The sequence below is a fragment of the Heterodontus francisci genome, unplaced genomic scaffold, assembly GCF_036365525.1.
Source record: "Heterodontus francisci isolate sHetFra1 unplaced genomic scaffold, sHetFra1.hap1 HAP1_SCAFFOLD_901, whole genome shotgun sequence".
Classification (NCBI taxonomy): domain Eukaryota; kingdom Metazoa; phylum Chordata; class Chondrichthyes; order Heterodontiformes; family Heterodontidae; genus Heterodontus; species Heterodontus francisci.
This window is the reverse complement of record NW_027142197.1, coordinates 234,191-252,232: the sequence shown is the minus strand read 5'-3', so window position 1 is coordinate 252,232 and position 18,042 is coordinate 234,191. Positions and strand designations below refer to the sequence as shown.

The 18,042-nt window shown below is 38.1% G+C and overlaps 1 protein-coding gene across 2 annotated transcripts in view; it reads right to left on the bottom strand.

Annotated features, from left to right (window-relative positions):
- Nucleotides 1-631: 631 nt before the first annotated feature.
- LOC137366737 (HEPACAM family member 2-like) overlaps nucleotides 632-18,042 on the bottom strand; it is a 230,694-nt gene continuing 213,283 nt past the window's right edge. For both annotated transcript variants that reach the window (XM_068028394.1, XM_068028395.1), the window contains exon 5: nucleotides 632-1,519. In XM_068028394.1, the coding sequence (XP_067884495.1) occupies nucleotides 1,413-1,519 (107 nt within the window). In that variant the 3' untranslated portion in view covers nucleotides 632-1,412. The remainder of the gene's footprint in view (nucleotides 1,520-18,042) is intronic.

Here is an 18,042-nt window from a genome sequence, read left to right as displayed (position 1 = left end):
GAAATCATACAACAGTTATTGTTATGGAATTTCCATATATTTTTGTTAAAACTTGGAATCTATATTTTTAAATTGAAGAGGCTGACCATTGGGTGTTTTTTTTTAAAGCAAGTTCAACAAAAGTTGACCAGTAAACAAGTTTTTACTGGAAAGCAGACGATTTCAAGTAAATACCACAGGGGTTTTACTTAAGAGCGATTCCTTGTAATAACAAGCGATAATTTATGATTAGCCAAGAAAAAAAAATTGGTTTCACTTTGAATGTTTAAAGCTGTTGGTTTTTGGACGAAAAGAGGCAATTGGAATTGGATATGGACCTGCTAGGACTTCAGAAGAAAAATGTTAGCTCTCTTTGAAGAATCCCTGTATGCAGTCATACTCTTGCTTCCTGTATTTCTGAAGACATCATGAATTTTGTATAAACCTTGCATCTATAAAAGGACTTTGCATCGTATGTGTGAATACTGAAACTTCTGCTGCTGCACACCTGCTGTAAGATCTATGTGAAGCCGTCTGCAGCTGAATTTATACCCAAAACAGATTTATCAACCTCGCCTGGAAATATTCCTAGTGACCACCAACTATTCGACTTTGGGACACCTCACCAAACCTAAAGACTTCCTTCCATATCTTTTCAGACAAAGTTTTTTTATTCCTTCTATTTCTTTGTAACAGCTGTAAAAACAAAAACCCTTTTTCCCAGTTAACCAGTTTTTGGATGCATGTGCATGAGGGTAGGATAATAATATGGAGCTTTAATATCTCAATTCGCAGATATATTTGCTTCACTATTGGTTAAGACTTGGTTGATAATAAATGGATAATTTTGTTGTTTATTAAAAAAACCTGGTTGGTGTGTTTTATTCTGGGGACAAATAGAATATCTAATTGGCTGTTTCAGCAAGTGGGAAAATTAATTAATTTGCTGTGTTCTGTGGAGAAGTGGAACTGAATTAACAGTGCACTGCTCACACCTCGGTCGTAATATTGTACAACTAGTGTCAGAGCTGTCCGCTGTTTGATTTGAGCACTTTGCTGATAATGGACAGAGTCCATTTGCAGTGAGGCACAAACACACAAAGATTGTGATAGGAGAAACCCATTGCAAATGTATTAATGGTACTTATATGGCTTCTTCTTTTTTTGTTTTGTCAATAGTTTCTTGACTGCAATGTGCTACATGCAACAGAACAGATAATGTCTTTGTAGCGAAGCTTTCCAACTCACTGTTTTAAAATAAACTGGTAAACAGTTGGTGAGAATAACTGTAGTACAGTGAAACTAAACCCTCTAGTATCTCCATCATGACCAAAGAATGTTGCATGAAAATATAACACATGGCAAATATAGCAGATATATTCCCAGACTGCAGTCAAATATACTTGTGTGTCAATGTACAAATGAACCAGACATTATCTTCCCCTTCTGTTAGTCGTTCGAACATTGCACATAATCTTGGTCTCAGATGAACTGGTTACAGAAACTTTCTTCTTAACTTCACTGTTTTCATAAATTACATCTGAAATAATGAACAAAAAATATTAGTGGGTTCAGCGTAACAGAAAACTCATGATTTATAGCGATCTATAACTGTCTCTGTGTGTTACTGTTATAAACACTCCTGTAGTGTCTGTTAATGTGTTACTGATTTATACCGATCTATAACTGTCTCTGTGTGTTACTGTTATATACACTCCTGTAGTGTCTGTTAATGTGTTACTGATTTATACCGATCTATAACTGTCTCTGCGTGTTACTGTTATCTACACTCCTGTAGTGTCTGTTAATGTGTTACTGATTTATACCGATCTATAACTGTCTCTGCCTGTTACTGTTATATACACTCCTGTAGTGTCTGTGAATGTGTTACTGATTTATACCGATCTATAACTGTCTCTGCGTGTTACTGTTATATACACTCCTGTAGTGTCTGTTAATGTGTTACTGATTTATACCGATCTATAACTGTCTCTGTGTGTTACTGTTATATACACTCCTGTAGTGTCTGTTAATGTGTTACTGATTTATACCGATCTATAACTGTCTCTGCGTGTTACTGTTATATACACTCCTGGAGTGTCTGTTAATGTGTTACTGATTTATACCGATCTATAAATGTCTCTGTGTGTTACTGTTTTATACCGATCTATAACTGTCTCTGTGTGTTACTGTTATATACACTCCTGTAGTGTCTGTTAATGTGTTACTGATTTATACCGATCTATAACTGTCTCTGCGTGTTACTGTTATATACACTCCTGTAGTGTGTGTTAATGAGTTACTGATTTGTTCCGATCTATAACTGTCTCTGTGTGTTACTGTTATATACACTCCTGTAGTGTCTGTTATTGTGTTACTGATTTATTCCGATCTATAACTGTCTCTGTGTGTCACTGTTATATACACTCCTGTAGTGTCTGTTAATGTGTTACTGATTTATACCGATCTATAACTGTCTCTGCGTGTTACTGTTATATACACTCCTGTAGTGTCTGTTAATGTGTTACTGATTTGTTCCGATCTATAACTGTCTCTGTGTGTTACTGTTATATACGCTCCTGTAGTGTCTGTTAATGTGTTACTGATTTATACAGATCTATAACTGTCTCTGTGTGTTACTGTTATATACACTCCTGTAGTGTCTGTTAATGTGTTACTGATTTATACAGATCTATAACTGTCTCTGTGTGTTACTGTTATATACACTCCTGCAGTGTCTGTTAATGTGTTACTGATTTATACCGATCTATAACTGTCTCTGTGTGTTACTGTTATATACGCTCCTGTAGTGTCTGTTAATGTGTTACTGATTTATTCCGATCTATAACTGTCTCTGTGTGTTACTGTTATATACGCTCCTGTAGTGTCTGTTAATGTGTGACTGATTTATACAGATCTATAACTGTCTCTGTGTGTTACTGTTATATACACTCCTGTAGCGTCTGTTAATGTGTTACTGATTTATACCGATCTATAACTGTCTCTGTGTGTTACTGTTATATACATTCCTGTAGTGTCTGTTAATGTGTTACTGACTTATACCGATCTATAACTGTCTCTGCGTGTTACTGTTATATACACTCCTGTAGTGTCTGTTAATGTGTTACTGATTTATACCGATCTATATCTGTCTCTGTGTGTTACTGTTATATACACTCCTGTAGTGTCTGTTAATGTGTTACTGATTTATACCGATCTATAACTGTCTCTGTGTGTTACTGTTATATACACTCCTGTAGTGTCTGTTAATGTGTTACTGATTTATTCCGATCTATAACTGTCTCTGTGTGTTACTGTTATATACACTCCTGTAGTGTCTGTTAATGTGTTACTTATTTGTTCCGATCTATAACTGTCTCTGTGTGTTACTGTTATATACACTCCTGTAGTGTCTGTTAATGTGTTACTGATTTATTCCGATCTATAACTGTCTCTGTGTGTTACTGTTATATACACTCCTGTAGTGTCTGTTAATGTGTTACTGATTTATACCGATCTATAACTGTCTCTGTGTGTTAATGTTATATACAATCCTGTAGTGTCTGTTAATGTGTTACTGATTTATACAGATCTATAACTGTCTCTGTGTGTTAATGTTATATACACTCCTGTAGTGTCTGTTAATGTGTTACTGATTTATACAGATCTATAACTGTTTCTGCGTGTTACTGTTATATACACTCCTGTCGTGTCTGTTAATGTGTTACTGATTTATACCGATCTATAACTGTCTCTGTGTGTTACTGTTATATACACTCCTGTAGTGTCTGTTAATGTGTTACTGATTTATACAGATCTATAACTGTCTCTGCGTGTTACTGTTATATACACTCCTGTAGTGTCTGTTAATGTGTTACTGATTTATACCGATCTATAACTGTCTCTGTGTGTTAATGTTATATACACTCCTGTAGTGTCTGTTAATGTGTTACTGATTTATACCGATCTATAACTGTCTCTGTGTGTTAATGTTATATACACTCCTGTAGTGTCTGTTAATGTGTTACTGATTTATACCGATCTATAACTGTCTCTGTGTGTTAATGTTATATACACTCCTGTAGTGTCTGTTAATGTGTTACTGATTTATACCGATCTATAACTGTCTCTGTGTGTTACTGTTATATACACTCCTGTAGTGTCTGTTAATGTGTTACTGATTTATACCGATCTATAACTGTCTCTGTGTGTTACTGTTATATACACTCCTGTAGTGTCTGTTAATGTGTTACTGATTTATACCGATCTATATCTGTCTCTGTGTGTTACTGTTATATACACTCCTGTACTGTCTGTTAATGTGTTACTGATTTATACAGATCTATAACTGTCTCTGCGTGTTACTGTTATATACACTCCTGTAGTGTCTGTTAATGCGTTACTGATTTATACTGATCTATAACTGTATCTGTGTGTGACTGTTATATACACTCCTGTAGTGTCTGTTAATGTGTTACTGATTTATACCGATCTATATCTGTCTCTGTGTGTTACTGTTACATACACTCCTGTAGTGTCTGTTAATGTGTTACTGATTTATACCGATCTATATCTGTCTCTGTGTGTTACTGTTATATACACTCCTGTAGTGTCTGTTAATGTGTTACTGATTTATACCGATCTATAACTGTCTCTGTGTGTTACTGTTATATACACTCCTGTAGTGTCTGTTAATGTGTTACTGATTTATACCGATCTATATCTGTCTCTGTGTGTTACTTTTATATACACTCCTGTAGTGTCTGTTAATGTGTTACTGATTTATACCGATCTATAGCTGTCTCTGTGTGTTAATGTTATATACACTCCTGTAGTGTCTGTTAATGTGTTACTGATTTATACCGATCTATATCTGTCTCTGTGTGTTACTGTTATATACACTCCTGTAGTGTCTGTTAATGTGTTACTGATTTATACCGATCTATAACTGTCTCTGTGTGTTAATGTTATATACACTCCTGCAGTGTCTGTTAATGTGTTAATGATTTATACCGATCTATATCTGTCTCTGTGTGTTACTGTTATATACACTCCTGTACTGTCTGTTAATGTGTTACTGATTTATACCGATCTATATCTGTCTCTGTGTGTTACTGTTATATCCACTCCTGTAGTGTCTGTTAATGTGTTACTGATTTATACCGATCTATAACTGTCTCTGTGTGTTACTGTTATATACACTCCTGTAGTGTCTGTTAATGTGTTACTGATTTATACCGATCTATATCTGTCTCTGTGTGTTACTGTTATATACACTCCTGTAGTGTCTGTTAATGTGTTACTGATTTATACCGATCTATAACTGTCTCTGCGTGTTACTGTTATATACACTCCTGTAGTGTCTGTTAATGTGTTACTGATTTATACCGATCTATAACTGTCTCTGTGTGTTACTGTTATATACACTCCTGTAGTGTCTGTTAATGTGTTACTGATTTATACCGATCTATATCTGTCTCTGTGTGTTACTGTTATATACACTCCTGTAGTGTCTGTTAATGTGTAACTGATTTATACAGATCAATAAATGTCTCTGTGTGTTACTGTTATATACACTCCTGTAGTGTCTGTTAATGTGTTACTGATTTATTCCGATCTATAACTGTCTCTGTGTGTTACTGTTATATACGCTCCTGTAGTGTCTGTTAATGTGTGACTGATTTATACAGATCTATAACTGTCTCTGTGTGTTACTGTTATATACACTCCTGTAGCGTCTGTTAATGTGTTACTGATTTATACCGATCTATAACTGTCTCTGTGTGTTACTGTTATATACATTCCTGTAGTGTCTGTTAATGTGTTACTGACTTATACCGATCTATAACTGTCTCTGCGTGTTACTGTTATATACACTCCTGTAGTGTCTGTTAATGTGTTACTGATTTATACCGATCTATATCTGTCTCTGTGTGTTACTGTTATATACACTCCTGTAGTGTCTGTTAATGTGTTACTGATTTATACCGATCTATAACTGTCTCTGTGTGTTACTGTTATATACACTCCTGTAGTGTCTGTTAATGTGTTACTGATTTATTCCGATCTATAACTGTCTCTGTGTGTTACTGTTATATACATTCCTTTAGTGTCTGTTAATGTGTTACTGATTTATACCGATCTATAACTGTCTCTGTGTGTTACTGTTATATACACTCCTGTACTGTCTGTTAATGTGTTACTTATTTGTTCCGATCTATAACTGTCTCTGTGTGTTACTGTTATATACACTCCTGTAGTGTCTGTTAATGTGTTACTTATTTGTTCCGATCTATAACTGTCTCTGTGTGTTACTGTTATATACACTCCTGTCCTGTCTGTTAATGTGTTACTTATTTGTTCCGATCTATAACTGTCTCTGTGTGTTAATGTTATATACACTCCTGTACTGTCTGTTAATGTGTTACTTATTTGTTCCGATCTATAACTGTCTCTGTGTGTTACTGTTATATACACTCCTGTATTGTCTGTTAATGTGTTACTGATTTATACCGATCTATAACTGTCTCTGTGTGTTACTGTTATATACACTCCTGTAGTGTCTGTTAATGTGTTACTGATTTATTCCGATCTATAACTGTCTCTGTGTGTTACTGTTATATACATTCCTTTAGTGTCTGTTAATGTGTTACTGATTTATACCGATCTATAACTGTCTCTGCCTGTTACTGTTATATACACTCCTGTAGTATCTGTTAATGTGTTACTGATTTATTCCGATCTATAACTGTCTCTGTGTGTTACTGTTATATACACTCCTGTAGTGTCTGTTAATGTGTTACTGATTTATACCGATCTATAACTGTCTCTGTGTGTTAATGTTATATACAATCCTGTAGTGTCTGTTAATGTGTTACTGATTTATACAGATCTATAACTGTCTCTGTGTGTTAATGTTATATACACTCCTGTAGTGTCTGTTAATGTGTTACTGATTTATACAGATCTATAACTGTTTCTGCGTGTTACTGTTATATACACTCCTGTCGTGTCTGTTAATGTGTTACTGATTTATACCGATCTATAACTGTCTCTGTGTGTTACTGTTATATACACTCCTGTAGTGTCTGTTAATGTGTTACTGATTTATACAGATCTATAACTGTCTCTGCGTGTTACTGTTATATACACTCCTGTAGTGTCTGTTAATGTGTTACTGATTTATACCGATCTATAACTGTCTCTGTGTGTTAATGTTATATACACTCCTGTAGTGTCTGTTAATGTGTTACTGATTTATACCGATCTATAACTGTCTCTGTGTGTTAATGTTATATACACTCCTGTAGTGTCTGTTAATGTGTTACTGATTTATACCGATCTATAACTGTCTCTGTGTGTTAATGTTATATACACTCCTGTAGTGTCTGTTAATGTGTTACTGATTTATACCGATCTATAACTGTCTCTGCGTGTTACTGTTATATACACTCCTGTAGTGTCTGTTAATGTGTTACTGATTTATACCGATCTATAACTGTCTCTGTGTGTTACTGTTATATACACTCCTGTAGTGTCTGTTAATGTGTTACTGATTTATACCGATCTATAACTGTCTCTGTGTGTTACTGTTATATACACTCCTGTAGTGTCTGTTAATGTGTTACTGATTTATACCGATCTATATCTGTCTCTGTGTGTTACTGTTATATACACTCCTGTACTGTCTGTTAATGTGTTACTGATTTATACAGATCTATAACTGTCTCTGCGTGTTACTGTTATATACACTCCTGTAGTGTCTGTTAATGCGTTACTGATTTATACTGATCTATAACTGTATCTGTGTGTGACTGTTATATACACTCCTGTAGTGTCTGTTAATGTGTTACTGATTTATACCGATCTATATCTGTCTCTGTGTGTTACTGTTACATACACTCCTGTAGTGTCTGTTAATGTGTTACTGATTTATACCGATCTATATCTGTCTCTGTGTGTTACTGTTATATACACTCCTGTAGTGTCTGTTAATGTGTTACTGATTTATACCGATCTATAACTGTCTCTGTGTGTTACTGTTATATACACTCCTGTAGTGTCTGTTAATGTGTTACTGATTTATACCGATCTATATCTGTCTCTGTGTGTTACTTTTATATACACTCCTGTAGTGTCTGTTAATGTGTTACTGATTTATACCGATCTATAGCTGTCTCTGTGTGTTAATGTTATATACACTCCTGTAGTGTCTGTTAATGTGTTACTGATTTATACCGATCTATATCTGTCTCTGTGTGTTACTGTTATATACACTCCTGTAGTGTCTGTTAATGTGTTACTGATTTATACCGATCTATAACTGTCTCTGTGTGTTAATGTTATATACACTCCTGCAGTGTCTGTTAATGTGTTAATGATTTATACCGATCTATATCTGTCTCTGTGTGTTACTGTTATATACACTCCTGTACTGTCTGTTAATGTGTTACTGATTTATACCGATCTATATCTGTCTCTGTGTGTTACTGTTATATCCACTCCTGTAGTGTCTGTTAATGTGTTACTGATTTATACCGATCTATAACTGTCTCTGTGTGTTACTGTTATATACACTCCTGTAGTGTCTGTTAATGTGTTACTGATTTATACCGATCTATATCTGTCTCTGTGTGTTACTGTTATATACACTCCTGTAGTGTCTGTTAATGTGTAACTGATTTATACAGATCAATAAATGTCTCTGTGTGTTACTGTTATATACACTCCTGTAGTGTCTGTTAATGTGTTACTGATTTATACCGATCTATAACTGTCTCTGTGTGTTACTGTTATATACACTCCTGTAGTGTCTGTTAATGTGTTACTGATTTATACAGATCAATAAATGTCTCTGTGTGTTACTGTTATATATACTCCTGTAGTGTCTGTTAATGTGTTACTGATTTATACCGATCTATAACTGTCTCTGTGTGTTACTGTTATATACACTCCTGTAGTGTCTGTTAATGTGTTACTGATTTATACAGATCAATAAATGTCTCTGTGTGTTACTGTTATATATACTCCTGTAGTGTCTGTTAATGTGTTACTGATTTATACCGATCTATAACTGTCTCTGTGTGTTACTGTTATATACACTCCTGTAGTGTCTGTTAATGTGTTACTGATTTATACCGATGTATAACTGTCTCTGCGTGTTACTGTTATATACACTCCTGTAGTGTCTGTTAATGTGTTACTGATTTATACCGATCTATAACTGTCTCTGCATGTTACTGTTATATACACTCCTGTCGTGTCTGTTAATGTGTTACTGATTTATACCGATCTATAACGGTCTCTGTGTGTTAATGTTAAATACACTCTTGTATTGTCTGTTAATGTGTTACTGATTTATACCGATCTATAAATGTCTCTGCCTGTTAGTGTTATATACACTCCTGTAGTGTCTGTTAATGTGTTACTGATTCATACCGATCTATAACTGTCTCTGTGTGTTACTGTTATATACACTCCTGTAGTGTCTGTTAATGTGTTACTGATTTATACCGATCTATAACTGTCTCTGTGTGTTACTGTTATATACACTCCTGTAGTGTCTGTTAAAGTGTTACTGATATATACCGATCTATAACTGTATCTGTGTGTTACTGTTATATACACTCCTGTAGTGTCTGTTAATGTGTTACTGATTTATACCGATCTATAACTGTCTCTGCGTGTTACTGTTATATACACTCCTGTAGTGTCTGTTAATGTGTTACTGATTTATACCGATATATAACTGTCTCTGTGTGTTACTGTTATATACACTTCTGTAGTGTCTGTTAATGTGTTACTGATTTATACCGATCTATAACTGTCTCTGTGTGTTACTGTTATATACACTCCTGTAGTGTCTGTTAATGTGTTACTGATTTATACCGATCTATAACTGTCTCTGTGTGTTATTGTTATATACACTCCTGTAGTGTCTGTTAATGTGTTACTGATTTATACCGATCTATAACTGTCTCTGTGTGTTACTGTTATATACACTCCTGTAGTGTCTGTTAATGTGTTACTGATTTATACCGACCTATAACTGTCTCTGTGTGTTAGTGTTATATACACTCCTGTAGTGTCTGTTAATGTGTTACTGATTTATACCGATCTATAACTGTCTCTGTGTGTTACTGTTATATACACTCCTGTATTGTCTGTTAATGTGGTACTGATTTATACCGATCTATAACTGTCTCTGTGTGTTACTGTTATATACACTCCTGTAGTGTCTGTTAATGTGTTACTGATTTATACCGATCTATAACTGTCTCTGTGTGTTACTGTTATATACACTCCTGTAGTGTCTGTTAATGTGTTACTGATTTATACTGACCTATAACTGTCTCTGTGTGTTAGTGTTATATACACTCCTGTAGTGTCTGTTAATGTGTTACTGATTTATACCGATCTATAACTGTCTCTGTGTGTTACTGTTATATACACTCCTGTAGTGTCTGTTAATGTGTTACTGATTTATTCCGATCTATAACTGTCTCTGTGTGTTAGAACATAGAAGAACATAGAAAAAATACAGCACAGAACAGGCCCTTCGGCCCACGATGTTGTGCCGATCCTTTGTCCTCTGTCAAGGACAATTTAATCTATACCCCATCATTCTCCTTTATCCATATACCTATCTAAAAGCCGTTTGAAAGTCCCTAAAGTTTCTGACTCAACAACTTCCCCAGGCAAGGCATTCCATGCCCCGACCACTCTCTGGGTAAAGAACCTTCCCCTGACATCCCCCTTATATCTCCCACCCTTCACCTTAAATTTATGACCCCTTGTAACGCTTTGCTCCACCCGGGGAAAAAGTTTCTGACTGTCTACCCTATCTATTCCCCTGATCATCTTATAAACCTCTATCATGTCACCCCTCATCCTTCTCCGTTCTAATGAGAAGAGGCCTAGAATGTTCAGCCTTTCCTCGTAAGACTTATTCTCCATTCCAGGCAACATCCTGGTAAATCTCCTCTGCACCCTCTCCAAGGCTTCCACATCCTTCCTAAAATGAGGCGACCAGAACTGCACACAGTACTCCAAATGAGGCCTTACCAAGGTCCTGTACAGCTGCATCATCACCTCACGGCTCTTAAATTCAATCCCTCTGCTAATGAACGCTAACACCCCATATGCCTTCTTCACAGCCCTATCCACTTGAGTTGCAACTTTCAACGATCTATGCACATAGACCCCAAGGTCTCTCTGCTCCTCCACATGCCCAAGAACCCTACCGTTAACCCAGTATTTTGCATTCGTGTTTGTCCTTCCAAAATGGACGACCTCACACTTTTCAGGGTTAAACTCCATCTGCCACTTTTCAGCCCAGCACTGCAACCTATCCAAGTCCCTTTGCAGACGACAATAGCCCTCCTCGGTATCCACAACTCCACCAACCTTTGTATCATCTGCAAATTTACTGACCCACCCTTCGACTTCCTCATCCAAGTCGTTAATAAAAATCACAAACAGGAGAGGACCCAGAACTGATCCCTGTGGCACGCCACTGGTAACTGGGCTCCAGGCTGAGTATTTACCATCTAAGACCACTCTCTGCCTTCTATCAGTTAGCCAATTCTTAATCCAACTGGCCACATTCCCCACTATCCCATGCCTCCTGACTTTCTCCATAAGTCTACCATGGGGGACCTTATCAAATGCCTTACTAAAATCCATGTACACCACATCCACTGGTTTACCCTCATCCACTTGCTTGGTCACCTGCTCAAAGAATTCAATCAGGCTTGTGAGGCAAGACCTACCCCTCACAAAACCGTGCTGACTGTCCCGAATCAAGCAGTGTCTTTCCAGATGCTCAGAAATCCTATCCCTCAGCACCTTTTCCATCAACTTGCCTACCACCGAAGTAAGACTAACTGGCCTGTAATTCCCAGGGTTGTTCCTATTCCCTTTCTTGAACAGGGGCACAACATTTGCCACCCTCCAATCACCTGGTACCACCCCCGTCAACAGAGAAGATGAAAAGATCATTGCCAGCGGCTCTGCAATTTCATCCCTTGCTTCCCATAACATCCTTGGATATACCCCGTCAGGCCCGGGAGACTTGTCTATCTTCAAGTTATTCAAAAACCCCAACACATCTTCCCTCCTAACGAGCACTTCCTCGAGCTTACCAGTCTGTTTCACACCGTCCTCTTCAGTAATACACCCCTTCTCATTCGTAAATACCGAAGAGAAGTACTCATTCAAAACCTCACTTATCTCTTCCGGCTCAACACACAGTCTCCCGCTATTGTCCTTGACCGGACCTACGGTCCCCCTAGTCATCCTCATATTTCTGACATACGCGTAAAAGGCCTTGGGGTTTTCTTTTATCCTACCCGCCAAGCATTTTTCATGCCCTCTCTTAGCTCTCCTAATCCCTTTCTTCAGATCCTTCCTGGCCATCTTGTATCCCTCCAGAGCTATGCCTGTGCCCTTTTTCCTCAACCTTATATACGCATCCTTCTTCTTCCTAACAAGACTCTCAACCTCTCTTGTCAACCACGGTTCCCTCACATGACCATCCCTTCCCTGTCTGACAGGGACATGCTTATCAATGGCCCCTACTATCTGCTCCTTGAAAAAGTTCCACATTTCGACCGTGCCCTTCCCTGCCAGCATATGCTCCCAACTTATGCTCCTCAGTTCCTGCCTGACAGCATCATATCTACCCTTCCCCCAATTGTAAACCTTGCCCTGTTGCACATACCTATCCCTCTCCATTACCACAGTGAATGCTACAGAATTGTGATCACTATCTCCAAAGTGCTCGCCCACCAACAGCTCTATCACTTGCCCTGGTTCATTACCTAGTACCAAATCCAATATTGCCTCCCCTCTGGTCGGGCAGTCTACATACTGAGTCAGAAAAGCTTCCTGGACATACTGCACAAACACTACCCCATCCAAACTATTCGATCTAAAGAGTTGCCAATCAATATTTGGGAAGTTGAAATCCCCCATAATTACTACCCTGTGACTTCTGCTCCTTTCCAAAATCTGTTTCCCAATCTGCTCTTCCACCTCCCTGCTGCTATTGGGGGGCCGATAGAAAACTCCCATCAAGGTGACTGCTCCTTTCCTGTTCCTGACCTCAACCCACAGTGCCTCAGTCGGCAGATCCTCCTCGAAAATTCTTTCAGCAGTTGTTACACTATTTCTAACTAACAATGCCACCCCCCCACCTCTTTTACCACCATTCCTAATCTTATGAAAACATCTATAACCAGGTACCTCCAAGAACCATTCCTCCCCCTCACCTATCCACGTTTCAGTGATGGCCACAACATCGTAGTCCCAAGTGCCCATCCACGCCTTCAATTCACTCACCTTATTCCTGATGCTTCTTGCGTTGAAGTATACGCACTTTAACCCTTCTCCGTGCCCATCTGTCCTCTGCGACAGTGCTACCTTCCCCAATACCTCACTACACTCTTTGTCTTTCTGAGTGGACCCACTGGTCCCTGGACTACAAGTCCGGTTCCCATCCCCCTCCCAAACTAGTTTAAACCCTCCCGAACAGTACTAGCAAACCTCCCTCCCAGGATATTGGTGCCCCTCTGGTTCAGATGCAGCCCGTCCTGTTTGAACAGGTCCCATCTTCCCCAGAATGCAGTCCAATTATCCAAGAACTGGAAGCCCTCTCTCCTACACCATTCCTGCAGCCACGTGTTCAGCTGTGCTCTCTCCCTATTCCTAGCCTCACTATCACGTGGCGCCGGCAACAAACCAGAGATAACAACTCTGTCCGTCCGAGCTTTCAGCTTCCAGCCTAACTCCCTAAACTCACTTCTAACATCTGTGCCACCCTTCCTTCCTACGTCGTTGGTGCCAATGTGCACCACGACCTCTGGCTGCTCCCCCTCCCCTTTAAGGATCCTGAAGACGCGATCACAAACATCACGGACCCTGGCACCAGGTAGGCAACAAACCATCCGTGCGTCTCGCTCGCGCCCACAGAACCGCCTGTCGGTACTCCTCACCATCGAGTCCCCGATGACTAGTGCTCTCCCATTCTCCCTCCTTCCCTTCTGAGCCACAGTGCAGGACCCCGTGCCAGAGGCCCGTTCACTGCAGCCTGCCCCCGATAGGCCGTCCCCCCCAACAGTATCTAAAACTGTATACTTGTTGCTGAGGGGAACGACCACAGGAGATCCCTGCACTGACCTCTTCCCACCTCTAACTGTTACCCAGCTGCCTTTGTTTTGTGGAGTAACGACATCCCTGTAGCTTCTATCTATCACCCCCTCAGCTTCCCGAATGATCCTCAGTTCATCCAGCTCCAGCTCCAGTTCCCTAACACGGTCTGATAGGAGCTGGAGACGGATGCACTTCCAGCAGGTGAAGTCGGCAGGGTCACCGGAGGTTCCCCTCACCTCGAACATACTGCAGGAGGAGCACTGCACTCCCCTGGCTGCCATTTATTTTACTCAATTACCCCTTAATTAAGTACAAATATAGATACCGATTTATACCGATCTATAACTGTCTCTGCGTGTTACTGTTATATACACTCCTGTAGTGTCTGGTAATGTGTTACTGATTTATACCGATCTATAACTGTCTCTGTGTGTTACTCTTATATACACTCCTGTAGTGTCTGTGAATGTGTTACTGATTTATACCGATCTATAACTGTCTCTGTGTGTTACTGTTACATACACTCCTGTATTGTCTGTTAATGTGTTACTGATTTATACCGATCTATAACTGTCTCTGTGTGTTACTGTTATATACACTCCTGTAGTGTCGGTGAATGTGTAACTGATTTATACCGATCTATAACTGTCTCTGTGTGTTACTGTTATATACACTCCTGTAGTGTCTGTCAATGTGTTACTGATTTATACCGATCTATAACTGTCTCTGCGTGTTACTGTTATATACACTCCTGTAGTGTCTGTCAATGTGTTACTGATTTATACCGATCTATAACTGTCTCTGCGTGTTACTGTTATATACACTCCTGTAGTGTCTGTTAATGTATTACTGATTTATACCGATCTATAACTGTCTCTGCGTGTTACGGTTATATACACTCCTGTAGTGTCTGTGAATGTGTTACTGATTTATACCGATCTATAACTGTCTCTGTGTGTTACTGTTATATACACTCTTGTCGTGTCTGTTAATGTGTGACTGATTTATACCGATCGATAACTGTCTCTGCGTGTTACTGTTATATACACTCCTGTAGTGTCTGTTAATGTGTGACTGATTTATACCGATCTATAACTGTCTCTGTGTGTTACTGTTATATACACTCCTGTAGTGTCTGTTAATGTTTTACTGATTTATACCGATCTATAACTGTCTCTGCGTGTTACTGTTATATACACTCCTGTAGTGTCTGTTAATGTGTTACTGATTTATACCGATCTATAACTGTCTCTGCGTGTTACTGTTATATACACTCCTGTAGTGTCTGTTAATGTGTTACTGATTTATACCGATCTATAACTGTCTCTGCGTGTTACTGTTATATACACTCCTGTAGTGTCTGTTAATGTGTGACTGATTTATACCGATCTATAACTGTCTCTGCGTGTTACTGTTATATACACTCCTGTAGTGTCTGTTAATGTGTTACTGATTTATACCGATCTATAACTGTCTCTGCGTGTTACTGTTATATACACTCCTGTAGTGTCTGTTAATGTGTTACTGATTTATACCGATCTATAACTGTCTCTGCGTGTTAATGTTATATACACTCCTGTAGTGTCTGTTAATGTGTTACTGACTTATTCCGATCTATAACTGTCTCTGTGTGTTACTGTTATATACACTCCTGTAGTGTCTGTTAATGTGTGACTGATTTATACCGATCTATAACTGTCTCTGTGTGTTACTGTTCATTACACTCCTGTAGTGTCTGTTAATGTGTTACTGATTTATACCGATCTATAACTGTCTCTGTGTGTTACTGTTATATACACTCCTGTAGTGTCTGTTAATGTGTTACTGATTTATACCGATCTATAACTGTCTCTGCGTGTTACTTTTATATACACTCCTGTAGTGTCTGTTAATGTGTGACTGATTTATACCGATCTATAACTGTCTCTGCGTGTTACTGTTATATACACTCCTGTAGTGTCTGTTAATGTGTGACTGATTTATACCGATCGTTAACTGTCTCTGCGTGTTACTGTTATATACACTCCTGTAGTGTCTGTTAATGTGTGACTGATTTATACCGATCTATAACTGTCTCTGCGTGTTACTGTTATATACACTCCTGTAGTGTCTGTTAATGTGTGACTGATTTATACCGATCTATAACTGTCTCTGCGTGTTACTGTTATATACACTCCTGTAGTGTCTGTTAATGTGTTACTGATTTATACCGATCTATAACTGTCTCTGTGTGCTACTGTTATATACACTCCTGTAGTGTCTGTTAAGGTGTTACTGATTTATACCGATCTATAACTGTCTCTGTGTGTTACTGTTATATACACTCCTGTAGTGTCTGTCAATGTGTTACTGATTTATTCCGATCTATAACTGTCTCTGTGTGTTACTGTTATATACACTGCTGTAGTGTCTGTTAATGTGTTACTGATTTATACCGATCTATAACTGTCTCTGTGTGTTACTGTTATATACACTCTTGTAGTGTCTGTTAATGTGTTACTGATTTATACCGATCTATAACTGTCTCTGTGTGTTACTGTTATATACACTCCTGTAGTGTCTGTTAATGTGTTACTGATTTATACCGATCTATAACTGTCTCTGTGTGTTACTGTTATATACACTCCTGTAGTGTCTGTGAATGTGTTACTGATTTATACCGATCTATAACTGTCTCTGTGTGTTACTGTTACATACACTCTTGTATTGTCTGTTAATGTGTTACTGATTTATACCGATCTATAACTGTCTCTGTGTGTTACTGTTATATACACTCCTGTAGTGTCGGTGAATGTGTAACTGATTTATACCGATCTATAACTGTCTCTGTGTGTTACTGTTATATACACTCCTGTAGTGTCTGTCAATGTGTTACTGATTTATACCGATCTATAACTGTCTCTGCGTGTTACTGTTATATACACTCCTGTCGTGTCTGTTAATGTGTTACTGATTTATACCGATCTATAACTGTCTCTGTTTGTTACTGTTATATACACTCCTGTAGTGTCTGTTAATGTGTGACTGATTTATACCGATCTATAACTGTCTCTGTGTGTTACTGTTATATACACTCCTGTAGTGTCTGTTAATGTGTGACTGATTTATACCGATCTATATCTGTCTCTGTGTGTTAATGTTATATACACTCTTGTAGTGTCTGTTAATGTGTTACTGATTTATACCGATCTATAACTGTCTCTGTGTGTTAATGTTATATACACTCTTGTAGTGTCTGTTAATGTGTTACTGATTTATACCGATCTATAACTGTCTCTGTGTGTTACTGTTATATACACTCCTGTAGTGTTTGTTAATGTGTTACTGATTTATCCCGATCTATAACTGTCTCTGCGTGTTACTGTTATATACACTCCTGTAGTGTCTGTTAATGTGTTACTGATTTATACCGATCTATAACTGTCTCTGCGTGTTACTGTTATATACACTCCTGTAGTGTCTGTTAATGTGTTACTGATTTATACCGATCTATAACAGTCTCTGCGTGTTAATGTTATATACACTCCTGTAGTGTCTGTTAATGTGTTACTGACTTATTCCGATCTATAACTGTCTCTGTGTGTTACTGTTCATTACACTCCTGTAGTGTCTGTTAATGTGTGAATGATTTATACCGATCTATAACTGTCTCTGTGTGTTACTGTTATATACACTCCTGTAGTGTCTGTTAATGTGTTACTGATTTATACCGATCTATAACTGTCTCTGCGTGTTACTTTTCTATACACTCCTGTAGTGTCTGTTAATGTGTTACTGATTTATACCGATCTATAACTGTCTCTGTGAGTTACTGTTATATACACTCCTGTAGTGTCTGTGAATGTGTTACTGATTTATACCGATCTGTAACTGTCTCTGTGTGTTACTGTTATATACACTCTTGTAGTGTCT